At 38.7% G+C, this 27,907-nt stretch overlaps 3 protein-coding genes across 4 annotated transcripts; all 3 read right to left on the minus strand.

The window, feature by feature from the left end:
• Nucleotides 1-117: 117 nt before the first annotated feature.
• actr6 (actin related protein 6) lies at nt 118-2,907 on the minus strand. The gene is made up of 11 exons (XM_057329794.1): nt 2,672-2,907; nt 2,464-2,581; nt 2,191-2,259; nt 1,986-2,109; nt 1,755-1,890; nt 1,609-1,665; nt 1,327-1,425; nt 1,142-1,220; nt 803-974; nt 586-724; nt 118-504 (listed from the first exon to the last, which is right to left on the minus strand). The coding sequence occupies exons 1-11, from the start codon at nt 2,737-2,739 to the stop codon at nt 375-377; spliced, it is 1,191 nt and encodes a 396-aa protein (XP_057185777.1). The 5' UTR covers nt 2,740-2,907; the 3' UTR covers nt 118-374.
• Nucleotides 2,908-3,057: 150 nt separating this feature from the next.
• gtse1 (G-2 and S-phase expressed 1) lies at nt 3,058-7,825 on the minus strand. Its single transcript, XM_057330124.1, has 12 exons — nt 7,694-7,825; nt 7,394-7,444; nt 7,224-7,281; nt 6,317-6,956; nt 6,073-6,234; nt 5,809-5,950; nt 4,736-5,122; nt 4,504-4,573; nt 4,212-4,427; nt 3,772-4,105; nt 3,462-3,578; nt 3,058-3,368 (listed from the first exon to the last, which is right to left on the minus strand). The coding sequence occupies exons 2-12, from the start codon at nt 7,413-7,415 to the stop codon at nt 3,267-3,269; spliced, it is 2,250 nt and encodes a 749-aa protein (XP_057186107.1). The 5' UTR covers nt 7,416-7,444; nt 7,694-7,825; the 3' UTR covers nt 3,058-3,266.
• A 2,689-nt stretch (nt 7,826-10,514) lies between these two features.
• On the minus strand, nt 10,515-27,708 carry atp2b1b (ATPase plasma membrane Ca2+ transporting 1b). Of its 2 annotated transcripts, XM_057330121.1 has the most exons (21): nt 27,454-27,708; nt 23,827-24,261; nt 20,082-20,279; nt 19,542-19,799; nt 19,164-19,289; nt 18,737-18,949; nt 18,267-18,299; nt 17,606-17,752; nt 17,281-17,495; nt 16,958-17,200; nt 16,548-16,789; nt 14,464-14,701; nt 14,076-14,255; nt 13,911-13,998; nt 13,709-13,815; nt 13,063-13,254; nt 12,751-12,964; nt 12,445-12,656; nt 12,250-12,357; nt 11,922-12,110; nt 10,515-11,810 (listed from the first exon to the last, which is right to left on the minus strand). In XM_057330121.1, exons 2-21 carry the CDS (start codon nt 24,014-24,016, stop codon nt 11,472-11,474), a joined length of 3,732 nt encoding a protein of 1,243 aa, XP_057186104.1. In that variant the 5' UTR covers nt 24,017-24,261; nt 27,454-27,708; the 3' UTR covers nt 10,515-11,471. The 2 variants fall into 2 exon arrangements, with proteins under 2 accessions (XP_057186104.1, XP_057186106.1); XM_057330123.1 differs by lacking the exon at nt 18,267-18,299.
• Nucleotides 27,709-27,907: the final 199 nt, after the last annotated feature.

A 27,907-nucleotide genomic window follows, 5' to 3' on the forward strand; every position in this document is an offset into this window, starting at 1 on the left:
TTTAACCCAAAGCAAATATTTTTTATTTGTGGTGTAATCTATTACAATCTATTCGCGAAATAATTAAATTCAACCAAAGTTAAAAAGCAAAGAATTCAATATTCCTTATTTGTTACAATTACTTACATTTATTGTAGCCCACAGTGAGTAAAGAAAAAAATAGTTCTCTACGTCATATTATTGTATCACATAGAATATACAGTATAAAAAAACGTTTCTTAAATAAGAGAAAAATACAAAATTGTCAGGTTCAAAAACCAAATATCAAACCTTGTGAGGATCTCAGCGCATGACACTGATTTGATATATTTTGATACGTGAGAAGTGTTCATTCCATTTCTTCTGTGTCTACAGGCAGATCACTTTTACGCATATTAAATATCAAACTTTTCCTCGCATATATAATGTCCATTTTCCTCATAATCTTCTCGTGTGACCACCATCTCTTCAAAGTCAGGGTTTTCTGCCAACAGCTTGCCTCCTTCCCACGAATAGCAAATAGGGCTGAGTATAGAAATCAAATATTAAGTCAGCGATTATTACCATAAACAAAAATGTTACTTCACATTATTTTCACAAGCATACTTTTGTGGCAGGTGAACAGACACTTGATATTCTACAGGAGCGAGTGCACGGACTTCTTTGTAAACGCGATCCCTGAATCCCGGGAACAGGGTGTTGCCCCCGGTAAGAACAATGTTCTTGTAGAGATGAGGCTGCATCTCTGGACACAAAGACAAAGATTAAAATAATTTCACCCACATACACTTGCTATGTAATCGAGGTAAATAAACCATACTACCCTCTGGCATTTTGTTGATGGAGTCGACCAAAGCCTCCGGAATGCCCATCTCCTGAATGCCAATGTCCGACGGGTGAAAAAGCATCTCTGGGACAGCAAACCTCTCATTGTTGAGCCGCAAAATCTGCTCGCTAGACTTATATTTGCCAGTGAAATTCATCTCCTCTCGAGGCTATAGAACAATTAAAGAAAATGCTGGTTAGGATTTATAACATTGAAGGTTGTAAGGAGTAATAATTAGGTTTAAACGCCTTAAATGCAGATCTACTAACAAGGCAAATCTTAAATGCTCTTTGACACTTGGTCAAGAGTGCTGTGTAACTGAACTTGTACGCTAACCTTGCAAAATCCCTTTTTGATAGAGCTGAAATCCGGCAGCACATAATCTCTCATCACTGTATTATCTTCTCCTTTTAATCTGTTAGATTGGACAAATTATATACAGTTTACTGATAGATCCTTCAGCATTCGTCTATTTTCCTTGTGCAATGAAAGGCTAATGCAACTTTGTGCTGGACACTTACTGTGCAATATCCACATCTTTGTAGAAGTCTTGTGAAACATAACACACATCTTCCTTAGCTTGATTGATCACATGGGTTTCATCCATTACATGCAACTGTCTTAAAACAAATCACATATCCACAAGTTTAAGAGACATCATTTAGTAGACAAGGTGGTCTCATATAATAAAGATCCAAATATGGTGCTCCATAAAGCCATTCTCATAACTTTATTTTTTCCACAAATCTAATTCATAATTTGATTGAACAGAGAAAAAAACTGAGCTACATCAAAGTCTTTACCTGTATGAAATAATCTCTTTCAAATGATTGGTGAGCAGTTTTCCCCCTACATTCATTCTAGGAATAACAGAAGGCATGTAAAATTAAATAAAATGATTATCAGTGCTTATTAACCTTTTAGACTTAAAATGAATCTGGCAATTTACCTGCAAATCCCTTCTTTCATCTTTCTTCCCCTGCAATAAGGGACAATGTGTGTGAAGGAGAAACCACTGTCCACCACAATACAGCACAGCTCAGAGTTATTCTCATGGAAGTATTGATGGGCACTCAAAGATCCAGCTGCAACAGAACATCAGCACATCACAATACTGAATTTATTTACAATCTCATCATGTTTAATTCTAATAAAAAAAATACTAATACTGTGAACTGACCGTTACTTCTGAGGGCTGCCTGGAACTGATATTCCTCAAACAGAATCTCATTCATGGATTCTTGAATTGAGGTGAAATTAAAGTAAGGCTCTGTTATCACAATGCTGGTATCAGCAAAGTCCACCTGTGAATCAAAGCATGCCATATATTGAATTTATATGACTGGAAAAAGCTACCATTTGGTCCATTTTATGCTTGCAGGTACCTTAAACATCTCCTTTCCAAACAGGTGATCCCATACTTTGCGTTGCACATCCCAATTTACAAGATACCCCTGAACAGATGCAAAAGAGTGTACATTTTATGTGAATATAAATGTGAAGCTCAAATTTAATCCTAAAGATCCTTTCCCGATTTTGCATGGCTCCAAAACCTTTTAACAGAAAATACATTTTTGTTGTACAGCAGAGGCACAAGTATAGTAATATGGGGGATAAGATATAAAATAATCTTCCACAATTACATGTACAAACAATACCTTTTGAAAAGGAAGTATATAGAAGAGTCCGGACGGGTCTTTGATTTCATCCAACTGATTGGCTGTGAAAGTTTTCAGTCTGGACGTCTTTGAACGGAACTGACAATTTGGAATAACACTAAAGAAAGCAAAACGGTATGTGAACATCAGGAACAACTTTATACAGATGGTATTCACTAAATGGTACAACTATATTAAAGCTCTTTACCTGACTTTCTCATGGCTGTATCCGATTTTAGCAAAGTACGCACCGTTGTCCAAAACGAGCGTTGACATGTTTACACTACAGTAGCTCAAACGCAGTGGTTGAAATGGCTTAGTAATAGGATTTCTTACTGCCAAAATTGTAAAATATAATTTACCAAACAAGCTTCATTTTGAATGAGTTTGTCTATGAGAAACACTGCATTTGCAAAGATGTGCATGCCGCTCACGAGTCTTACTCTACAGCAGACTGCTGTCTGAAAACACACAATGAGTGAATACCGCCACCTAACGTACAGGAGTGTATAATCAAGCGTGGCATAGCCGATCAAAAATAAATTAAAATAAAACAGCATCGACTGCATTGTAAATGTAAGAAATTTATTTGTACCTTTGAGAGGGTCAAGAATAATTCTAAAATTATGCAGAGAACAATAATGAAATACAATCATAGTAGGACTGACAACACATAAAAACATCACAATAAAGGCTAAAGCACAGCAGCATTCTATGTCTCACTTTAAATTAATTTCATCAGTATGTGAAATGTTCCAGTTTTAGTTTTTAATAGCACAGTTCACAGTCATTCTGCAGGTCCTTTAAAATGACAAATCAGAAAAGTCAATCAGAAGAGATTCATTCTCAGTATTTTCCTTGTCTTCTGGACTCCACTTGATAAGAGGTGAGCTCAGGTCAATTAACTGCACGGGAAAGGGGATAAAAATCATAAATGTAAAATAACACAATCGATGAATAGCCTGGTAAATATCCTGGTTAATGCTCTTTATACTCACCTGTCCTCCCCAGGGCTTTGTTGTGGAAGTTTTGAGCAGGTCTGGGGTATTCGAGAGATCAATTAGCAGCTTCTCTTTTGGTCCAAGTACTGGTGCAGGTGCATCCACGAGCAAAACCTATCAATGCAACATTCACAGATCTGTTATGTCTGTGTACGATCATTTGTAATGATAAGCAACTAATCAGTAATCATGAAATGTATCACCACAAACTGATGTGATGGACGCGTCTATTTTCACTTCCTATCTGGAATTTAGATGACAATTCAAAGGCACCCTTAGATTTTAAAGAGAGATTTAACGTATTCACCTCTTTAACATCCTGTTTCTCTGTAATCCACTGGTGGTCGTCTTTGATTTCCTTGGTGTCTGGAAGTGTTGGGGGTTCCATGCTGATCTGAGGAGGTTCTGGGACACACGAGGAAGGTTCTGGATCACAAGAGGAAGGCTCCGGATCACACGAGGAAGGTTCAGAGGAATTCTCCACAACTGCTGGCTCACAGGCAGGAGGTTCCTCAGTCTCATCCTCCAAACTGAACAGCAGAGAACAGGGTTGCAGATTAGCCAGAGGGCACATCTCCTCAGTGGACTCTGGGGCTTCCTTGCAGTCTTGATTCTCACCCTTCTTCATCATGTTACCTGGACTGTACAAATAATGTCAGATTACATCATCATATAAAACGGTTTTGCAATTTGCTATTCAAGTAATAAGTAACATTTGAGCAAATGAAGTATAAAATAAATGAAAACCTTAGATGAGTGGCCCCTTGGCCCAAGGCTGATGGGAGCAACGTGTTCATGGTAGGTTTGCTGAGGCGAGACACACTTTTAGGGGTAAGCGCAGGGATACCAGATGTACGGCGGTTTGCTGGGGTAGGAAGAGCAGAGGGTCTCCGCAGTTTACTGCCCACAGCCGAAGGCGTCATGAGTCCCACAGGGGCAGGAACAGCTAGATTATCAGGAACACTACAGAAAGATGTACTGGTTAGAAAAACATATCAAAATAATTAGAATGTTGCAGTTTTGCAAATTGTAATGTTACCTCTCCACACTGCATGCAGACAATAATTTTTTTGGCTTCATGATACGTGGAACATCAGGCGAGGAGGAAACTAAGAAAAAAAATCAGATAAAAGACCTCAAGACTTGCAATGCAATGATGCCCAAATACATCCAGTTTCATCCAATCAGAAGAATAAATACAAAATAAGAAAGTAAGACTATATGAAATGCATTTTGTGTGAGAAAAACTAACATGAGTAAGGTTTTCTCACCCTCTGATCTACGGACACCCTTCAGGTAGTTTATGGGTGTTGGTACCACTGGGGCCTTGAGTTTGGGGTTACCCCTAACAGCAATTCCAAGTTTAGCAGCGGATGCAGTGGAAGTCGCCTTTTCCAATGTAATCTTTGCAGGGGTCTGGAGCTGAGGAGGTGGCACTGGATCTGCTTTTTTAATAGATGTGGCTTTGACAGGTCTGGGGAGGAGTTCTGAGCCCCTTCTTCCTTGTGTGGAGATGGAAGTTCGCCTACTGACGGGAGGCTCTGGGTCTCTGGTAACGACAGAAGATTTGCGTCCAGAACTTGGCAATCTGCTCACATGGCTGTCAGAACGGCCATTGATGCTGTTGACGCTGGAGTTCAAAGATGAATTGAGTTTGGCTGGTGAGAGAAAGAGAGTCAAGTTAACAAACATGACCAACAGATGGCAGCAGGTAGCTGAGATAGCTCACCCAAAAATGAGAATTCTTTCTTCATTTAATATTTATCATGTCTTTCCAAACATGTTTGATTTTCTTTCTTCTGCAGAAGACAATAAATATATTTTGAAGAATGTTGGCATCTAGCACAGGTCCCCATTGACACAAAACTTCAATCTTACAATCTTCATTTGTGTCCTACAGAAGAAAGAGTCATTTACAGTTTGACATGATGGTGAATAAATGATGACAGAATAATTATTTTTAGGTGAACTATCCCTTAAAGACACTATGGTCTTGGCACACATAAGTTAAACAGCTCATAAAGTGGTTTAATGGGATAGTTCACCCAAAAATGAAAATTCAGTCATCATTTACTCACGCTCAAGTGGTTTCAAACCTGTATACATTTCTTTGTTCTGCTGAACACAAAAAGAGATATTTTGAGGAATTTAGGAACACAAACAGTTCTGGGGCACCTTTGACAACCATTTAATTTTTCTTTGTGTTCTTCAGAAAAAGAAGTAATTTATACATGTATGAAATTACATGAGGGTGAGTAAATGATGACAGAGTTTTCATTTTTGGGTGAACTGTCCCTTTAAGTTGGAAAGAACAAAGTTGAATTGAAATGACCAAAAAGGACACCTTTGCCTCCTGGAGAGACGGTTAGACTAGAATTAATGCTGGACACAGATGAGGAAGATGATGATGTGTTTCTCCTCCGGTCCACAACTCTGGAGTTCTGAATTGAAGGAGCTTTAAGCCCAGATGGTGCTCGCAACTCTGTCTGAATGATTATGAAGAAAAATGTCTGACGAGTTATAAATCTCAGTTTGTTAAACTTGAAAATCATTTGCAATAATATTATAGTTATAAGTATAGAGAACGGTAAGAGAACAAGGGTTTTACCTTGGTCCGAGTTGGAATGCTACTTTTTCCAGGCAAACTAGTGTTAAAAGAGGAATCACTGACATCAGAAGCAACACTGGTGGTATCAGAGAGAATATCTTCAGAAGACCCTGCTCTGCTTGTGTTTCTACAGACAGGGCTGCGTTTCAGCCCAAAATTACCCTAAAAGATAATGAGAAGACAACGTGAAATACCTTACTAAAGCATTTCCTACAAAAAAGGAACCTGAAGAACATTGCCATACTTTGCTTGGAGGAGGAAGTCTAGTTTTGGTCGCCGATGGTAGTTTTGTGCTGGAAGAAAGTCGTGAACTGCTCTGGGCCGTGGGTTTGCTTGGTAACACCCCATTACTGGCCACAAGAGCTTTGTTTCGACTACTCATCTTAGATTGCGTCACGGCAGGCCTGACCGGACTTGAGGTACTGAGACGTGGCTTTCCAAACCCAGCTGGGCCGCCGGCTTTCAGCATGCGCTTCTGAAAAGCGGGCGGGAGCCGTTTCATGGGGCTGTCCTGAATCAGAAAGGTCTCTCGTTTGATGGGACTGAGAACATAAGCTGGCTTGCTGAACAAGCGCAGTTTGGTAGTCGAGTCCTCCTCGAAGGCTTCAATGTCCTCTGCTTGGGACGAGGAAACCACGCTGTTCTCTACTACAGAGTCGGCGATGGTTTGTTCCAGGTGGCTGGCGACCAGAAGTGCTTCTTTGCAGATTTCTTCAAACTTCTCCCCTGTGAGCGGACTCCAGCTGGGCTCTTCTCCCAGAGATTGGCCACTGCTTAAGCGGTCTTTCACGTGGACCTCTACTCCGTGGGAAATGCATTTCTCTTTGTGACTGACTGGACCTACGAAGACCTCGTCCTCAATGTTGTCTTCATCTCCTTTGGCGCTTTGAAAAGGCATGTTTGTTCGAATTTATATAAATGTTTGGTTAACTTCATAACATATATTTTTCTTTATCAATTAATAAATTGTTTTTTGCTGTTATGACAATTCACTTTAATATCTAGCTTCAGTATCACACAAAAATACCTATATATTTTGTAACAACATATCTGGTTCATGTTGAAATTGGCATTGTGACACTGTGTTAAACTGAACGTTAGTTTGATTAAACGTGTCAATGTGAGGATTAAAAAAATCACTGAAAACAAACCTTGATGGTGAAAGTGAAATGTCGAAGTCAAATTTCTCCTCAGCCAGTGAAACAAAATCTAGAAGTGAAACAACCACAACAAATGCAGAACACGGGCCATGAGACCGTTCATTTTCACAACTTTATAAGCCAAGTTAATAGCAACGTTTGACTGCCTGTGAAATATTTACCACTGCGAGTAAGCGATGCCATCTTCAACAGCCAGGAAAACAAATGGAGGCCTGTTAACGTCAGTTTACGTGTTAAAACGTTTAAAACATTCGAGTAACATCAGCACGTAAGGGCAATTTAAAATCTTAACAAATCTAATATCTTTCTGTAAAGCATTTTTATCTTACGTTAGCCATACCAATGCATAAAGATGAACATGAAAGACGAGTTCGTGCTTCTCATATGGTTTATGCGCCGATTCAATGCCAGTTTATAAACAAAACCGATATCAACAAACAGGCACGGTCAATCATACTCACACTGCTTGTCTGTTAGAGTCGGACGATTATACTTTTTTTATTTTAGTGTTGTCTAGTCAAAGTGGGGAAACCTGCACTGGCGATGGCGGACTGTTTCCTCATTTCAAATTTCGTGAACAGGCTGATTTCGAAGAACACGTGACCTGAATGCTGCAACGGGATTGGTGGAGGATCTCTCTCTCGGTTTATTTGGCGGGTCGCAACCAACTCATTACGGTGCATACCGCCACCTACTGCACTGGTATATGCAACTTCAGAGCTTTATATACTTATCAAAAAAAGAGGAAGACTCGAAAAATAAGAAATCCCGCTATATTCCGATATAGCCCGAATCTTTAAGGAAGATAAATAGTTCTTTACTACACTCTCACTTTTCTCACCCGTCCCCAAAATCCCTTTCAAACTCCATTCTTGTCCCAACTCATATATCTTCTTTTAAATATTTCCCTTTCTGAGTTATTTTACACATCATGCTCCACATTTTTTTGAACATTACAGTCTTCACATTTATCTGACGTGCACTTTCCAATTCAAAACATGGTTGATTTCAACCCAGTGTGTCCTAATCTTAATCTTGATTAAATCAATTCTTCTCTTCTACATTTCCCTTTAAATGCCTTGACCTTGATCGACTTTTGAATATTATAATAGTGTCTCCCTTTGTTATCTATATCCCATTTTCCTTGTCTTGCTTCTCTCACTGCATGCTGTTTTTATTAATGACTTGTCCTCGCCTTTCCCAAATTTTCATGATTTCCTCATTCTTTATTTTTAGTGCATTTTTTGCAGTCAAATCACATTGCCCTGTACACCAACATGAGTTGGGACCCAACAAAATTGTACATTAATTCCAAGTCTCTCTATTCTTGGCATTATCGTGAATATTTATTTTAATAGGTCATCTCGTGCTGTTTCATTTGAATCCAAGCTACTAAGTGCTGCAGTAGAGTCCGAACAAATGATTGCTATTTGAGGATTTACTTCTTCTACCCATTGTAATCCTAGGATTATATACCACTTCTGCTGTATATACAAATAAATAGATTATCATTAATTCTTTTGCAAAAAGTCATCTCAAACTCTGGTACTGTATATAAACTCCTACTCCCACATGATTGTTATTTGAATCTTTAGACCCATCAGTGAATATTAGTGGTTTCCCGGACAGGAATTATTTTAAGAGAGGACTAGGCCTTAGTTAAACTAGGATATTCAAGTCATTTTTAAAAAACATACTTTACAAAAAAACATTAGTGTGCCTCTTTAGACAAAACAAATGCACTGATATATTTTAAGATATGCCAGTGCAAGTTGTTTTCGTTAGTCTGGGACTAGGTTTAAACCCTGTCTGGGAAACCACCCCTAAAAGTTTCTTTCTTTTATTGCGTTTTTACATTCATCATTCCACCATGGAACCATTTTCTTTTTTCCATTCACTATGCATTTTGGTATACAAATAGATGCAGCATTGATAATTAAAAACGTCACATTTTTTGCACAGCTATCAACATCTCCCTCCATCTTTAAGGTTTCAATGGATTCCACACAGCATTCTCAGAATTTTTCCCATTCTGCTTTATGAAAGCACCACCTCTCGATTCTGTACCCTTCCTACATATGTGGTTCAAAATTAAATCAACTTAATTTCATGTAATGATCACTCCCTGTATTGATGTTGTTCAATATTTTCCTCTCACAATATTACTCATATTTCCAGAGACAAAAGTAAGATCTAAGCATGACACTGAATCTCTTGTATCTAATCTAGTACCACTTCCATCATTAACACACACAAAGTGATGTGAGGCCAAGTATGGTGTTCCATACTCAGAATTTGTGCTCTGCATTTAACCCCTCCAAGGGCGCACACACAGCACTGAGTAACAACACACACACCCAGAGCAGTGAGCAGTGCCCGGGGAGCAGTTGGGGGATCGGTGCCTTGCTCAAGGGTCTCACCTCAGCCGTGGTATTGAAGGTGGATGAGAGCGCTGATAATTCACTCCCCCCACCTACAATCCCTGCTGGTACTGAGGCTCGAACCGGCAACTTTTGGGATACAAGTCCGAGTCTCTATTAGGCCACAACTGCGCCTAAGTGATCTCTCATCCATTAATTCTTCAGTTACTTCTCCATTCTTATCTGTATGTTCACTTCCCCAAAGGCTATTATGAGCATTGAAGTCTCCGCACCATATTTCTTTTGTATCATCATTTTGACTTAATAATTGTACCCAGGGAGGTGGTATATATAGAAAAGAGGAGAGGAGCAAGAACTGATCCCTGAGGGACCCCAGTTGTCAGCAGGTGAGATCTGGATGTCTCGCCACTACAGGACACCTAAAGGATCTGCCTGTGAGATAACTTGATTTATTATTTTGTACTTCTGAACCTCTCTAGCTTGCTTTTGGACAGGGCATCCTCCAAAAGCAGCACTATGATCACCTCTACAGTTGCAACATCTGATTTTTGCATCTTTGCCACATTTTCCATATTCATCATCGAGGATGTTTCCGGAGCATGTTGACATTGCGCATGTAAAAAAATAAAATCAAAATGCAGTAGACGTTTTACATATAACTGATAATAATAAGCAGGAGGGATAAATAGTGGGCAAAAGTGAAATATTCTAATTTTATATGATTAAAACGTGTCAGACATTTTTTGTGCAAGGATTGGATAGAAACTGACATTTTGGCATGGTGTCATTTGTTTTTGTTTATGGCCTTTTATTGCAAATATGTATGTATTGCAAATGTTATCAAAGAGTTACATATTATAGTCAAAATCTTAAGTAAAAATAAACAACATTACGTTGAGCTAAATATTAGTATTTTATTGTCAAAACCAGACATATAACTTAAAGACAATGTAAACTGAACCACAATGACTATTTACAATATTTGAGATTCATTAACAGACATTAAATACTTTAATACCAAATATTACAATAGAAAAAAATATATATTCCATAAACAAATGGAAAAATATTCATTCCGAAAATAGGAATGAAACTACAGTGAAACCAACAAAATTGACCAACAAATTCACATTTGCTAACCTTAAACTGTGTATACATCCAAAAGATCCTATTCCCTATTTTTAATCCTAAATCCTAAACCACATTCATGTACCCACAATGTATTTCTCGCACAATATATAACACTTTATCTTCAAACTATTTCATACAGTGGCATCTTGTCTAGTGTTTGTGCTTGCTTTAGGGATGGGGTGGATCAACATCGTATACACTATAAAGATGCTACAATGCTAATTGTTATTTGTGTTCTAGTAGCCTTCATTAAACTAATAAACTATGTGTCCTTTCTTGGTATGGTATTTAGTGAATTAAAGAGAAAAAGAAGAGACAAAAAAGAGAAGTAACAAATGTTTTTCAAAATGTACCACTGTAAATCTTACGGACAGTCAATATTTCATTACATTGATACACATTGGGTGTGTAGTGTTTACAGTACAGTTGTTGCTGCAAGCTATCATTTATAAAAGAGGCCTGAAATCAACCTCAGTAACCGACCTGCCATATTGTCAAAAATTTCGTAATGGCAAGGCATTGCAGGTATTTTTAAGATTTACAGTAAATTAAGATCTTCCAAGGATTCTAAAACCAAAAAATCATAGGCAAATATTCCACAAAATCCATTAAATAAATGAAAACCAACACTTGTCAAGTTTTGCTACCTACCAGTTCTCCAGAATGACACAGGACCAGAACATAAGACTGTGTCCTTATGTGCTCTTGCATAGGCTTGTTGACTGGATTAAAGAGAGGTTTCCAGGCTATGCAGTGGACTTCCAGGAGTCTGAGGAAGGATGGTCTTTGCTAGATCTTTATGGTGATGGTAGGCCTTGCTATCAGTTGCGTTATTGTTCTGATTAGCTGAGGATAAAACTGGAGGCAGTGAGGGAGGAACAGCGTTGCGTTTAGTAGGTGCATCGTCCTCAGGATCTGTGTCATCGATGAGTGGGATGGCTATCATAGAATCCTCGATACGGAATTCAGGGTGGCTCATGAAGTTGTGGATGGAGCTGCGGGACTCCGGCGTCTCCAGGCCTTCGTAAGGTGACATGGAATCCCGGAAAGCATTAACCACACGTATCTGAAAAAGAACATACAAAAACCAAATGAAATCAACAATGTGAAATACTGAGGAAAAACACAATCCACATATTCATATTTATGATAAAATCTTCAGACTGAAGAGTGATACCTGTGTCTGAATTCTGTTGAGACCCCTGCACCACAGAACATGCCCCCTTCTGAGCTCCATCTCAGCATGATCAATTTCATCCAGGTCTTCCATCTCCTCCAACTCCTCCTCAGGGATCTCCTCCTTTTGGGTTCCATGTCCTGCTGTCACCAGGAACTTCAGTCGGCTCGTGGGAATAGTTGTAATCAACTGTAGGTCAATTGATATTTGGTGAGGAATATGACCTACCACTCAATGCAGTTTATATGGGTAAAGGGATAGTTTTCATCAATATTCATTTTTGGGAGGACTATCCCTTTAAAGTGCTCAAAAGGTTTTAAAGGCCTACCTGACCCCAGAGAAGACAGCCAAAGCCGAGAAAGACACACCACAACCACTGGTCAATAGTGAGACGAACACAGCTAAAAGGCTTCCCTCCAAACTGCACAATAATGATCTGTAAAAAGATCCCCACGTTGAAATTTAAGACAATTGTTAAATGAAGAAATTGTTGGTTTAAAAAAATAATTTAAATCCGAACTACCTGAGTAACAAAAGTTCCAAAAACAATTGTGCAAAAGATGAAGTTATTAAAGATGCCCTCGAAAACATTCCTCTCGCCGTGGATCTTGCGGGCATTGATCTCGTTGAAGATCTGCATCATCACAAAGGTGTTGAATACTATGGTGTAGTGTTCTGAAGGGGGAGTGTGCAGAGGAGCGTTCCTGCCGCTGTCAATGTCGAATATTTGCTCACCTGTGAGACAGGTCAAGTGAGAAAAGCTGATTAGAATGAGAATTAGCTGGTTTCTCTGGTTTCTATTCGGATGCTCTTTGTATCTGATGCTCACCAGCAAACAGCAAAGTGAAGATGATAGTCAGCTGATATACGGCGTGTCCGAGGATGTTCTTCATCATGGTGCGGGAGATGAGGGGCTTGTTTCGACCATACGGTTTCCGCAAGAGCAAAGACTCGGTGGGAGGTTCCGTCGCCAACGCCAATGACGCAAATGTGTCCATGATTAAATTCACCCATAGCATTTGTACAGCTTTGAGTGGCGAGTCCTATGTGACGTTTGAAAATATGAATATTAAAAATTGAAGGTGGAATTGAAATAGAAAGAATCTATATAGAAAGATAAAAAAGGAAGGAGAATTCTGACCTGTGTGATACAGGCTCCTGTAAATGCTACAATGACAGCCACAACATTGACCGTCAACTGAAACTGGAGGAACTTGGAGATACTGTCATAGATGTTCCTTCCCCACATCACTGCTTTTACAATGCTGGAAAAATTATCGTCTGTCAGGATAATGTCTGATGCCTCCTTGGCCACATCAGTACCAGCAATTCCCTAAAGAGACAAATCACATCAAACTCAACGTGATGATTCACAGTCAAATTACATGAAGGATGTATCACAGGCTAACTTTCCGCATTTACCTGTCATAAAACTCCTACATTGTTGAGCTAGTAGTGCTTAAAGGCATGGTTCACCCGGAAATAAATATTCTGTCATCATATATGTACCCTCACGGGGTTTCAAAATATGTACAATTTTGTTTGTTTTTTCTGTGGAAAACAAAAGGAGATATTTTGAGAAATGTCACAGTGGTTTTGTGAACATATAATGGAAGTCAATGGGCACCAATGGTATTTGGCAACCAACATTCTTCAAAATATCTTCTTTTGTGTCCTGCAGAAAGTCATACAGGTTTGAAATGACAAGAGGGAGAGTAAATGATGAAAGAATTTTCATTTTTTGGGTGAACGATCCCTTTAAGTTTTTCATTATTGAAATGTCATACCATTGCAAATCCAACATCAGCTTTCTTCAACGCAGGGCCGTCATTGGTCCCGTCTCCTGTGACGGCGACTACTTGTCTTTGTTCTATGATGGTGCTGTCGATTATACCTTAACAAGAAGCATTTTGTACATTTCAAATACCACAATCATAAACATATTGCTCTGGTTCACAACTATACTGTCATAAACTCTGCATGTATTACCTTTAACCAATGTGTGCTTATCGGTCGGAGAAGATCTTGCAAGTACACGTAACTTAGGCCAGATCTTGTCAATACGTTCTTGCTCAATCTTAAAAAAAGAAGGTGATGGTTTTATTGTAGACCTTCCATCCAGACCACTAAAAACTCTTTTTGTTACCGTCTCACCTCTCCACGTTCATTGCGTATCCGCCTGTTAAAATCTTTACCCTCAATACACAGGAAGTCATCGCCGGGATGGAGAATGCCGCATTTGGTTGCAATCGCCCGGGCGGTGTTAATGTTATCCCCGGTGACCATGCGCACCGTGATGCCTGCTCGCTGACAATTCTTAATGGCATCTGGGACCTGTGACAGTTATACCACACAGGGGTTAGGTGTCAACAAACACAAACTGACGTAAAATCATGAGAACTTGCATACGTATGCAAGACATTACTTGTAGTCAGTTTTTGTTTAAGAAGGTTTCCAACTGTCAATTTTATATTTTCAGTGAACTAAAGTGGTTGGAATAGATCCTTGATCTCATAAATGTGAACATCAGGTGTGCCGTTACCTCTGGCCGAACTGGATCCTCAATGCCCACAACACAAATGTAGGTGAGTCCAGTCAAGATATCTGACTCACTGTCCCAGTCAGGTTCTCCATCTGAAAGAGGAAACTCCCTGTAGGCTAGACAGATTGTCCTCAAGCCCTCAGAGGCCATGGGCTCAATCACCTTTTTCATTATGTCCTCTCGATCCCTGGGCTTGAAGACTTTCTCCTCGCCATTGGCTGACAAGATTTTACAACACCTGGAAAATATTATAGATTAAAACATATTACATTGTTTAATACAAGAAAAAAGTGAGTGCTACTGCTACACTGGTCTCTTCATGTAATCACCGGTGCTCTTTGGATGATCGGAGTCAAATGTAGAACAGAAAAACTGAAATACTCCAAGGCACTCGTGTAATAAAGTTAAAAAGCTTTTAATTCACCGGGCTACATAATTTAAAATAGCGAAAGTGTAGATCTACGCGTAATACTTTTCAGTATTACATTGTTCAATGATACTAATAGTCTCTATGGAGTGGCGCAGAGATTATGTATTTTTGTAGGCCAACCTGGAAGTTAGCGCCGCACTGGTTTCCTTGAATGAAAGCTTATGCATTTTTCCCATAGACCTTTGGAAGATCGCAAAAAGAAGATCTGTGATTAACAAAGGTTTATGATGTTTACACATTTTGTCTATCAATGACAAAAACAACATTTTGAAGCTACAATACAACCACCAGAAGTAAAAAGCTAACATGTTGATATCAAGCAACCATAGTGTAGTCTGTTAGCATCGTCACCACCACCAAGCCTCCAACAACTCTTTCAAACTTGATTAAAAACGTGTTCCCTGGTAAGTAATTACTCCGTGAATGAATCCGCATCTACGTTGTAAGAGATTTGTGCCCATTATTTGTGAGATTTATATGCGCGGTGACATGGTGAAAGTATGTAGTTGTTTTTAGCAACTTGTTAGCAACCGCCGGTCATATGGCTTGAATACGTGTTTTTCTGTGTCTTTGTGTTATAAGTTGCCCATGCATGTATTAGAATCGGAACAAAGATGCATTCTATCTAAAAGCGAATGCTCACCCAGACCTGCCTGAAACGCCTAAACTAGGCATGTAACCACACCCCCACAAATCTACGTCAGTTGGTGGTTTGATTTGACTAAGACCGCCCAAATGTATACGCAAGTAAGGTGGGTGCACCTGTCAGTACAATTGCTTTGGAACCTGATGTTCCAAATATGGTAAGAGGCATTATATTTCCGTCACACGCTTGCAATATTCGACCAATCACTACGCACTGGTTAACTGGCCAATCATAGCACACCTCGCTTTTCAGAGCGATGAGCTTTGTAAAAAATCTGCGTGTTTCAGAGAGGCGGGGCAAAGAGGAGATACAAACATGCACGGTATGTGGAAAATACAGCGTTTTTGAACCTTAAATCATGTATACACATTGCATTACATCTAAAACAAACGATAATATTCGTTTTAGCAGTGTCATATGACCCCTTTAAGACAAGATAAAGCTTTAAAAAAATCACGAGCGTGTCATAACTGGTGTCTTTTATGTCATAGAATAAAACGTGAAAATATTCAGAAGTTTTGTAAACTACAGACCTTATTTCAAGCGATTTACCAAAAACCCATTTCAAAAACCCATAGACTTTGGAGCGATGGAAACGGAAGTGCTAAAATGCTAACTCACTTCCGCGATTTGCATACAAAAATACTCATCTCTGCAGCTCCCTACTTATCATGAAATAACTCTAATAAAATCTTCAAAAACTTTAAAGTGCTAGTGTATTTTTTACAAAATAAACAGGATTTTAGCAGAACTTAGTCACACTTTTCTGAACAAAACAGACCAAAGATATTGATTTTGCCCAATCAAATCTTTCTATTTAGCTAGGTGGTACCTCAAAGTAGTTATTTAAAAAAGGAACACCCAAACTACCTGTTTTAATAAAAAACATGTAAACCAAACCAAAACTGTGGATAAGAATTAAAGCAATAGTTCGCCCAAAAATAGTCACCATTGATTTGACCATTTTTTGGTGAACTTCCTTTAAGATTCTTATTAAATCATACTAACTTTTTCAGGAGGATTTCTGAAGCTCCTTTGGTGAACATACGATAAGTTCCATCCAAGTTTTTTTCGACTGTGCTCATGGATTTCCTCACTGAGTTGAAGGTGTACACTTTGTACCATCTTTCCTCAGCAAATTCCTCGCGAACAGTTTGGTAACTAAGTCCTAAGTCAAGGCAAAAACCCAGCAAGGCACATTCTGTTTTGTTCCCAACTTGACGGGGAAGACCACCGTCTCTCTCAGGAGGCTAGACACACAAAAAGGGTTCATTTAAAACAAAGTCTAACGTTACAATGAAAAAGCTGAACCCCAGAAATAAAGAAATGATGTATAAGTGTTTGTTTTATGGAACTTTTTTGACAGCCAGCTGTGCACCAAGTTTTAAAAAGAGGTTTTAAAATATATAGATTCTTACTAAAATTTTGGAAGTGTATGCACAGTTAATGGCGATGCCTGTGACAAGCAGGTCCCTGGTTTTGCCTGAAATCGAATCCAGTTTTGGAATCTTCTTGTAGTGTTTGTCTTCGATATACACCTGCATCACCGTCATTCTGTTCATGGTTAAAGTGCCTGTTTTATCAGAGCAAATCGCAGTGGCGTTGCCCATCGTCTCGCAAGCGTCCAGATGTCTCACTAGATTGTTGTCCTTCATCATTTTCTACATGACAAAGAAAGATCTATTTGAAATGCACATGCACACAGTCACACACATTTTTTAAAACAAAAAAGACCGTATACTTTCACAGAATAAGCCAATGAGATGGTGACAGCGAGGGGGAGACCCTCAGGCACGGCAACGACCAGCACGGTGACCCCAATGATGAAGAACTTAACGAAGAACTGGATGTAAATGGGAGTGCAGTCTTTGATCCAGGGAAGCCCCTGGATCCAGAAGGTGTCCACCAGAAAGAGAACCACAAGAATGATGACCGTGATGGCTGACATGAAGAGACCTGGCCAAGAAACACATAACCACACATGTGCACCTCACACGCATACGAAAACTCGTATGGACGAGGAATTGCAGAACAAATGATTATGAAATGTTAATCTGCATTTTTACCTGCTTTTCCGATTTGTACTGCTAGTTTGGTAAGCTTCCCTTGAAGTACAGATTTTTCTTTCTTTGGTATCTTGGATTTTTTCACTTCTTCCTGTGATACATTGTTGCCGCGAAGGGGATCCATCTCCACCCTGCCACCATCCTTGTCTAGATGTTCACATTAATGTAACTTTACTACACTCAGAAACTGGTGGTTTTCACTCTTATTATTGAATTGCATGTATCAAAAAGCATTGTTAAAATGACTTAATTCAAGTCAAATACTGCTATTATTATGCATGCCATGTGCTGTTAGAGCTTTATTACTTTATTTGGCTTTCACCTTTAATGTAGTACTCCATTTAAGAAAATATGCACAGAAATTATGTTTTTCTGAATGGAAATTTGACATTGTAATACACATTGTTGATTGTGGAGGTTTATATCTGTCTGCAAGACAAGAGGAAAAAGGCAGAGCCGTGCGACCAAAGACCCTAATCTTCTTATTGCTAATCACCACGAAAACAGTGAAGAGCACCCGTCTTTTAGCCACTCTCTTGAACCATATGTTCACAAGACATTATCAGAACTTACACACGTAAGACATACAGCACATAGACCACATACTAAAATGAGAACTACTGAACTATGCTGGACTACCGGTTATGATGCTAATACTCACCTTTCTTTTTTTCTGTTCCATCTTGCTTTTTGCCTGATGGATATATAGATGAATCTAATAGATGCTTGTGATTTTATAAGAGGAAACTGTTTTGGCATGTGATTTTATGGTATCCAAGTTCAATTTGCATATAAGAAGAACCTGACCTGAAGTGTTATGTTTGTAAAAAATTAATAAACAACAAAACACATTGGCCCCCATTGAGCTTCACTGTATGGACACAAAACATTTCTCAAAATATCTTCTTTTGCGTTGCACATAAGAAAGAGTCATATACAGGTTTTGAACCACATGATGGTGAATAAATGATGACTTGAAACTGTAATAAATGAAACTGCAACAAATATAACTGAAGCCTTCATAAATAAAAGATATTCATCTTTTACAATTGGGTTACAGGGATACTAAGAAATATATCATTTAGAATGCATACTAAGAATGCATTTAGAAACCCAACTGGAGCAACTCACTTTTCTTTTTGTCTTTATTTTTCTTAATTTTCCTCTCCTTTTCTTTCATCTTCTCCCTCTTTTTCCTCTCTTTCTTTTCTTTTTTATCCTCATCGTTGTCGTCGTCATCCTCATCATCTCCACCTCCGAGCAGAGTGAAGATAATGCCAGTCTGAGAGTTGATGCCCACTGCAGTGACCACCATCCTGCCAGAGCCCTCCATCACATGAGTGCCTAGGGTAAACAGGTATGTAAGGCAAAGATCACCTCTAGCCCTTTAAAGACATTTAGCAATCATAATAAAAAGCACAAGACACAAATTCTGTTTTATTCTGTGTTCTAAAACTTTAACCTTAATATTAAGAGCTACAAATAAGAAGTTCCCAATATTCCCACATTTTACCAATGTTCTGACTTCATAGTTGATTTAGTAAAGGGGACACCACACCTGAAAGAAGCATGGGGTCTTTGTCGACCGTTTTCTTGACATGGTCACACTCTCCGGTGAGGGAGCTCTCATCAATTTTTAGATCGTTGCTTTGGATTACCACACCGTCTGCAGGAAGGAGGTCACCTGCGGAGGACAAATGGTTTCGTCCGAGACACAACAGACAGATGTTTGCAACACAAGCCAAAAGAGAGGCTTTGAATCAAGCACAAAAACACTGTGATTACTACTAAACAAACACCCAAAAAAGTACAGCATTTTATGTATTTTATGTGACATTTTAACTGAAGAATGTGCAGGCCAGGGATAAATTATCATTCACAATAAAACTAGTGCGTTTTATACTGTATCAAAGCCTGAAGTGGAGTATGATGTTACCATATTTTACAAGAGCAATGTCTCCAACTACAATCTCAGCCACAGGAATCTGAATGACCTGCCCGGCACGGACCACGTAAAACTTCTGCTCTTGTTCGATGCGACTCTGCAGCCCGCGGAACTGCTTCTCTTTGCTCCAGTCATTGAACGCTGTGACGAGCACCACGCAGACGACGGACAACAGGATGGCTGCACCCTCGATCCAGCCCGCCTCTGCCTCTCCTTCATCTTCAACTCCACCAGCCGCCCTACCACAATCTGCACCAATAAGACAGCTGTGTTAGAACTAGTCAATATATATTGTCGATTATACTGAGACACAAAAATTATTTATTTTTCATACATTTTTATACTCGGGTAAACATACATCATTTGAAAATATCTTTTTGACAAAAAAGGGCATAGGTGAGCTGAATACATAATAGCATAACGTTACCCTCAGGTCATCATACAGTCTCTATGTTGCAGTTCATTGTTATTCCACAGAAACACTGAGCGAATGAAATCAAGACATATTATTCACAGCAAATGAATACTCACGTTCTCTCTCTGTATCAGGAGGTCTATAGAAGGAAAGGCCTAAAGATATTATAGCTGCAACTTCCAAAATAATTAGAGTCACGTCCTGCAACGCTTCCCACACTAACTGAAGGAATGTTTTTGGCTTTTTAGGAGGTATGAAATTCTTTCCAAATTCTTCTTTTCGTCTCGCAATGTCATCAGGATTGCCACTTAAACCTAGAAGGCGAGAAAGAGCAGAATATGTACTGTATTACTATTTTTAAAAATCTGACATATGTATGATAATATCAGTGAGAGCTTGTGTTATGATACTTATTATAATATCACATATCATATTTATATTGTCAATTAGATTCACATTTATGCATTTGTCCAACACTTTTATTAAAACTACATTGAAGTGCATTCAAGGCATATACTTTCAACTTTTAGGCATGTCTATACATATACATACAGTATATATATTTATATATATTTAAAAAAAAACTTTTTGAGTAAACAATTGTTCTATTTGAAAACACAGAGGTAAAGCTTCGTCATAAAGCTTCAAATTCGTATTAAATTTCACGCTTAAAACTCTTAAATAACTCTTGTAACCAAAAACCTTAAATAAAACAAACTTTATAAGTATATTTACTAGGGCTGTCAATCGATTAAAATATTTAATCGCGATTAATCGCATGATTGTAATGAGTTAACTCGTGATTAATCGCAACTTAATCGCACATTTTTATCTGTTATAAATGTACCTTAAATTAATACTTTTCAAGTTTTTAATACTCTAATCAACATGGGCATGGACAAATATTGATGCTTTATGCAAATGTATATTGTTCATTATTAGTGAAACCATACTCAACATAGAGCATGAAGACTAGACATGTTTCAAAGGTCATAGATGTTTTTCAAAGAACTTGTACATGTCTATTAAACACATGAAAAAAACTGGAAAAACACAGGTTCCCATTACTTCTTTCTTTGCACTGAGCTATTTACTTACACAAGCATGTTTACATTTTCGCAACTGTGATAGCTCGGTGGAGGCTGTGTGCAATGCAAGGCATATGCTCGAATGGAAGCTGCCTGGCCGCGGCAATCATGTTGCGTGCACTATCGGTGGTCAGTGGGCTAATTTTGAATTCAATATTCCACTGTCTGGCTACCTGCAGAAAGTGCTCAGCTCAAACGTCAGCATAGTGCCTCTTGTCTGTCTTCATGACGGTCAAAGCGTACGACCGTAGTTTCCAGTGTGTGTCAAAATAATGAGCCGTGACCCCCAGGTAGCTATGGTTACTGAGAGAAGTCCAGTAATCTCTGGTGAGCGCAACCGTGTTTGTCTGTCTTATCGCCTCCTCGACTTTCGCTTTCTCCTCTTCGTAAGAGTCGTGAATCTTGCTTGTAACAGTGGCTCTCGAAGGTAGTTCATATGTGTAATCGTTAGATGCGAATAATTTCAAGTAGACCCTCGTCCTCCACTACATTAACTGGCCTACATGCTGTAGCCACCCATTTAGCTATCGATGTGGTGAGTCTGTTGCTTGTGGAGTTGTCCATCCGTCTCTGCTGAAAACAATCTAGTGTGGTCTGCCGCGAGGAGGAGAGCTCTCTGCGTCAGTTGTATGCTTCGCCATCAAGTGATATTTTAAACTCGACGTGCTGCGGTGATAACTTAATTCACATCGACAATAAATGCAGATCACTTTAGTCTTGTCGACAGAACCATCAGACATCGTTTTATATATGAATTTTACGTTCAGAAGACCTATTTATTTCCCCATTTCTGTTTGCTGCTGCATCGTTTACTTTCTCAAACTACGGGCAAGGCCAAGGGTCAAACAGAAAATGCGCGCTGCGTTAATCGCACGTTAATAAAATTAGTGCCATTAAAAGGAATTTGCGTTAACGTGTTATTAACGCGTTAATTTTGACAGCCGTAATATTTACACAATTATTGCATAAATTGATTCAATCTTATTTGGGGGTAAAAAAACTGATTCAAAAATACCAAGACTTTCAACCCTTAAGCAACCAAGAGAACAACATAAACAGTAACATAGCATAATCCTTCTCTTCCTTCCTTTGCTCCATTACGAAATGCAGGTTCTCTGGCATCTCTGCTCCCACAAAGGTTTACCCACTGCTGGCAAGGGCAAATATGAACGTTAACCCCATGCCAGCGAGATTAGAGTGCAGCAGAGCTCTGAAGAGCCCATCTCAGTGCCTCACTTTGAGGTGAGTGGGATTACATGAGGTAAATAGATCGAGCCCCACCTGTCACAACAACTACAACTGTCTGTTATGGCCCATAACAAAACCAGATGTGTCAGCACAGAAGGATAAGCCAATGCAAATCAAACACACCGGAAAATCAGTACAGCTGGCCTAAATCAAACTTGTTGTGTAGGGATGGTTCACACAAAAATAAAAATTCTGTCATAACCTGTACATATATGACTCTTTCTTCTGTGTAACACAAAAGAAGATATTTTGAGAAAATACTTTTTGTCAATGGGGGCTAATGTTTGGATACCAACTTTCTTCAAAAATCTTCTTTTGTGTTCTTCAGAAGAAAGTACAGGTTTTGAATTACACGAAAGGGAGTAAATTAATTGATTTTCATTTTTGGGTGAACTATTCTAATAATGAACTGATAATCCAAGCAAAAAAGTAGTAAAATTCAAGAGTTGTGCGTGAGCATATTTTGGAGGAATCATCAAGGGAAGCATAAGCTGATCGCGGACTTAGACAAATGATTGCGGCTGAGTATTCTGAAATAATATAAAGAGGGTTTATATGTTAAAAAAGAGGAACTTCAAAGTCCAGATGGTAATCTTGTCCCAAAAGGGACAAGTGAATTACATTATATTAAATGTCCAGTTAAAAACCTGTCAGCACTCGAGAGCTGAGCAACTTTTTAGGTTAAAACAAAGAAATACGCTTTAGGGTCCAAAAAAATCTCAATGCACTCCATTTGGCTATACCGGAGAAAACAGTGATGAATACATCCTATTGAAAAAAATCTTTCCTGTCTTAAAAGATCAACATACGAGGTCATAATATCATTGAAATATGACAAATCACATTCACATTTATGCATTTGGCAGACGCTTTGAGCGACTAACATTGCATTATACTATACATTTGTTTCTAATTATGTGCAATCCCTGGGATCGAACCCATGACCTTGGCGTTGTTAGCGCCATGCTCTAACCACTGAGCTACAGGAAAGCTGCAAAAATTAATTTGTATTTGCTTGATTAAAATGATATCATTTATATATGTTCTCTTACAAGGTCCAAACTACGCATGGAAACAGATTACACAAGTGACTGAAAACAGATGCCTGGAACTACTAATTACTAAATGCTCATTTAGCTGATGCTTTTTTCAGAAGCAATTACAGTACACTACAGAAACAACTCCTGCGGTGACCTGACGCAACTGCCCGTCTCAAGGGCACAAAGGTGAAGGTTCAGGGATCAACACTTGTGAACCTATAACCTTTGCATCATCGGCTTTATCCACCTTCACCAAATCCATTTGGGTGAATAGCGAGCATAACAGAGGGAGGGATTGAAAGTTAAAGATAGAGGAGTTTTAATGTTTCCCTATAAATAGAAAAATAGCTAAGATGGTATCTAAGTGACCCGAGTTGCCTTGAAGGGTTAAAACTTTCCCCCTCTTAATTAATCAAATACCGTATAGTTTGGCACATAATTGGCAAGCTTTATGTAAAACATTGGTAGCAAAAGTAATTATTTACCTTCTGTCGGTGAAGATTTTAACCGGGAGCAGAGTTCCTGACCATCTCCGTAACATTCCTGAATTCTCTGTAATCCATCTGTCCCTCTGAGATCCATAAGAGAGCGTAGCTCTTTGAGCGTGCAGCCAAAATCTCCATCGTGATTGACCTCCGCTCTGTACTTCGAGCCACGGAATGAGTTTCTGGCCATGTTCTTTCTGAAGAACACCAAAATATGGCAGAGAAGCGGCTTCCCTCAGGACGAGTAAAATCTTCAATGAAAATATCCCCGATTTCCCATAAACAGGCCTTATTCCTCAGGGCTCCAAAAAGCGACTCTCCCAATGACAAACCAGGTGTGCTCGGAAAGCCATTTTAATTAGATTTTTCACTGCGTCTTCTGTCATCCTGCTTCGATCGGAAGATTCAAATCGCCAGGTGGGCAGCAGGTTACATCTGAAAAGTAGCAATTGAATTAATTCCCAACATCAAGTTCATTACATGCTCTGTCATTTTGACGTGAAAACATTCAGCACTTGAAGTCAAACATCTGATTGCCGTACCCCCGCTGCCATCTCAACCCAAACCTCACAAATGTCAGATCAAGTTATACCGCTGTCAATCAAAAAGGAAGTGACATCAAAAAGTATGTCACTGTTTAAAGATGATGCTGATAGGTATGGAAAGTGACAGTCAGCTTTCATAATGGTCCGCCGGTGGAAAGATTGGTCAGGAGTCAGGACTGCTTAAGGAACGGAACTCTAAAATTAGTCTTGTTACATAAAACCATCAGGTTCTTGGAAAAGACAAAGGCTGTCCAAAGTCATATTACACTGAACTTGTTTTTGGAAAATTACGTTTTAAAGCATTTGAATGAAATAAAGTGGGAAATAAGGAAATGCCATAGTTTATTCTAAGGAACATTCTGAAAAAAGCTAATTAAGGCTTCTGCAGTGCTACACCTGAAGAGTTATTGTTTGACACCTAAGTCCCCTTCAAAGGTTATGGGCACCACAAGGGTCCTGGTTAACATTAATACGTTTGGAGTTACAAGCACGTCATATTTCTTTACCTAGTATTGTTTTTTATCAGCATCACATTCGGTGCATTCATTTTTCCTCAACTGCTGACAAAACCAACTAAATCAAAATTCACAGTCACCACACCAAATCCCAGCATGATAGGTTCAAAAAATACATTTTTCAATTTGTTATTATAAAACATATTTGTCCACATTACTTACAGATTTGTTGTATGTATCCATTCCTGCAACAGCGAGACACAAAACCGGCATCTACTGTATTTCAACACTGTCAAGGGTGCTGCTCTCAACCGAGACTTACTTTCTAAGAACTCCACACAGACAATAGCCCAAACAACACAAAGCCTTGGTGACAAAGTGACATTCCAAAAATCTCTGTTTACTTCCAATGATTTGACCTTCAGTGAAGAGTCTTGAGGAGCCCAGTCTCCATTAGAGGAAAAAGGCTTGCTGAATGATTATCTCAGGAAAGCTTCTTGCTTAATCTTATTAGTCAATCTGTGGCAGTAGTGAGGCACATGCCACACGGCACACAGCCTTAGTTAAAGTAAAGGAAAAGATGCTGGTGAACTACACACAGACAAACATAAATATTTACCCATTCTCATATAACCTCGGTATATTCAGAGGCACAAGTGGAGCCAGACTTGAGGTCCAAGAGTTGCTTTTTAATATACAAAAAGCCTCGATTTTGTACTTGAATCACACACAGGGTTGTAGCGTAAAGGCAGCTGTTACAGTCAATACTGTTTATGTGTGGTCAAAACCTCCATCTATTCTTAAGGGAAACATAATATGTGACCCTGGATCACAAAACCAGTCTTAAGTAGCACGGGAACGTTTTTAGTAAAAGCCAAAAATACATTGTGTGGGTCAAAATTATCGATTTTTCTTTTATGCCAAAAATCATTAGGATATTAAGTAAAGATCATGTTCCATGAAGATATTTTGTAAATTTCTTACTGTAAATATATAAAAACTTTATTTTTGTGAGTGGATGGTCTGCCACAGTGCCCCTGATTAACAACTTCAAAGGCAATTTTCTCAATATTTAGATTTTTTTGCATTCTCAGATTCCTGAGTTTTAAACGGTTGTATCTCGCCCAGATATTGTCCTATTCTAACAACTCATACATCAATAGAAAGTTTATTCAGCTTTCAGATTATGTAAAAATCTCAATTTCGAAAAATTGACACATAAGACTGGTTTTGTTGTCCAGGGTCACATATATACTGTATATCTAACATATTGTGCAACATCTACATGCACAATATCAAATTGCCGTTTTTGATGTTAATACTTCAATATTTACACATTTAAACTGTATTTTAAAAGTACATAATACATTTGAACAAAAAACATTTCATTATTTCTGTGCAAAAACCGTGTCCTAAATCCACACAAAAAAGCTGTGCCAAAATATCCTGAACATGAAAAGAACACATTGAGGGTGAATTACACAATTGAATATCCTATATTTACTCATCCTGCTAGTGGAAGTGTGAGTCACGCAGTGACGGTCATGATGCTGGAAGTGAAATCTTCCAGCTGAAGTCTAAATAGAGCAACAAAGTGAGAAGTCTGGAGAACATAGCACATAATTCCCTGGATACACGCATTTTCTCCAATGCAAGCAGTATTACAATCAAAATATGGGTAGTTGACAAATATACCGCAAACGTGTCCTATTGTGCGACAGCAAACAAAAAACCAACAATGAACATAAATCTCTTAGATATTTTAGATTATAAATCATATAAATATTAATAATTTAAAAAACATATTATGAACAGTTTGTTTTCCACATTTTTTGCTGTCACACCAAAGGACACATGTACGGTATATCATATATTGATTATACATCTAATGCATTTCATATTATATATGATATAATCTTGACTTTCTTTTCCATATCATTGTACATACATTTTTCTCTATTGTTAACAAATAACTGCATGAATTGTAGGCTGCAATAGCACAAGTATCTCACACACACAGTATGTTTAATGCCATAATGTGATCAAATATGGTACTCTTTTTATTTTTCAGTTTGATTAGGCATTTAAGGTTTATTAATGTCAGACAGCAGATGTTACGAGTTATGAAGTCAATATGCCATCACTGAAAAATCCCCTTGGTGACATAAATAGCATTGAGGGCCCCGGTGATCCTACTGTCGCAAGGGCTTTACACGAGCAAGTTTAGAAGAATAGAAGACAATCAAGAAGTCGCGTGCAGACAACCGTTAGCAGAGCGCGCCAAATCCTTTTTTTAAAAATAAGGTCATACCGCGAGCCGATCACTGCACAGCTTTTTCTTAAATTCTCCATTGTTGTTTTGGGGAGTTTAAAAAATATATTTCTTGCGCGAATGAAGTAAATTAATTTGATTCATAAAATTGATGATTACGTTAATGATATCACAAAGCACTACGACGAAAGAAAGTAACATTAGTCTATTATTTATTTCCCAACTGTTAAATTATTACAACGACTCTATCTACTGAGTAATATCAATCTATTTTACTTGCCATTTGAGTCTGCATAAATCTACTGAATAACAAGGCATGAACATTACACATTACAAACATTGCAAGTGTACTCACTTTGAACTGGTGCGCGTCAGCTCCACTCGGCATCAGTACCGCCGGTACATCTACAACTCGATCCGTAACGACCCGCCCACAGCGCTCAGAACATTTGCGTCAGAGGCGCGGCTCGGGATTTAAGTGGAGATCCTATTGGCCAACGCTCGTCCCATGGACAGGTGTCAACCCCTGTTGAAACAGCTGTCATCTTCAGCTCCTGTGTCTCAATCAGCTCCCTTGCTCACGAGATCGTGAATCAGTATATCGTGTACACGGGTCCGGACACTGGTAAGGACCCTGGCTCCCTTCTCACTGGGACGCCGTTCACTTACTTTCCTGTGATGTGACTGCTTAAGCACGTTGTTATACTTCACAGCTGGTATTAATCAACAACCAATAAAACCGACATCTCTCTGACTTTATTTTTAATACTGGTTGAAGTACACATGAGAAACACTTTCATTATTCTGTT

Source organism: Triplophysa rosa, linkage group LG3 (assembly GCF_024868665.1).
Source record: "Triplophysa rosa linkage group LG3, Trosa_1v2, whole genome shotgun sequence".
Classification (NCBI taxonomy): Eukaryota; Metazoa; Chordata; class Actinopteri; order Cypriniformes; family Nemacheilidae; genus Triplophysa; species Triplophysa rosa.

Coding starts and splice junctions, on each gene's coding strand:
- gtse1 (XM_057330124.1), bottom strand. CDS start 7,415: ATGGCATCGCTTACTCGCAGTG. Junction 5,123..5,808: donor CGTCTCTCCAGGAGGCAAAG/GTGTCCTTTTTG, acceptor TTCTCTCACCAG/CCAAACTCAATTCATCTTTG. Junction 3,579..3,771: donor AGAAACAGGATGTTAAAGAG/GTGAATACGTTA, acceptor TTGCATTGATAG/GTTTTGCTCGTGGATGCACC.
- atp2b1b (XM_057330121.1), bottom strand. CDS start 24,016: ATGGCCAGAAACTCATTCCGTGGCTCGAAGTACAGAGCGGAGGTCAAT. Junction 18,300..18,736: donor AAATAAAGACAAAAAGAAAA/GTGAGTTGCTCC, acceptor TATATCCATCAG/GCAAAAAGCAAGATGGAACA. Junction 14,702..16,547: donor TCAGAAATCCTCCTGAAAAA/GTTAGTATGATT, acceptor AATATTTTCCAG/GTGTTGTAAAATCTTGTCAG.
- actr6 (XM_057329794.1), bottom strand. CDS start 2,739: ATGTCAACGCTCGTTTTGGACAACGGTGCGTACTTTGCTAAAATCGGA. Junction 1,426..1,608: donor AAAGAGATTATTTCATACAG/GTAAAGACTTTG, acceptor ATTTGTTTTAAG/ACAGTTGCATGTAATGGATG. Junction 505..585: donor TCTGTTCACCTGCCACAAAA/GTATGCTTGTGA, acceptor TTCTATACTCAG/CCCTATTTGCTATTCGTGGG.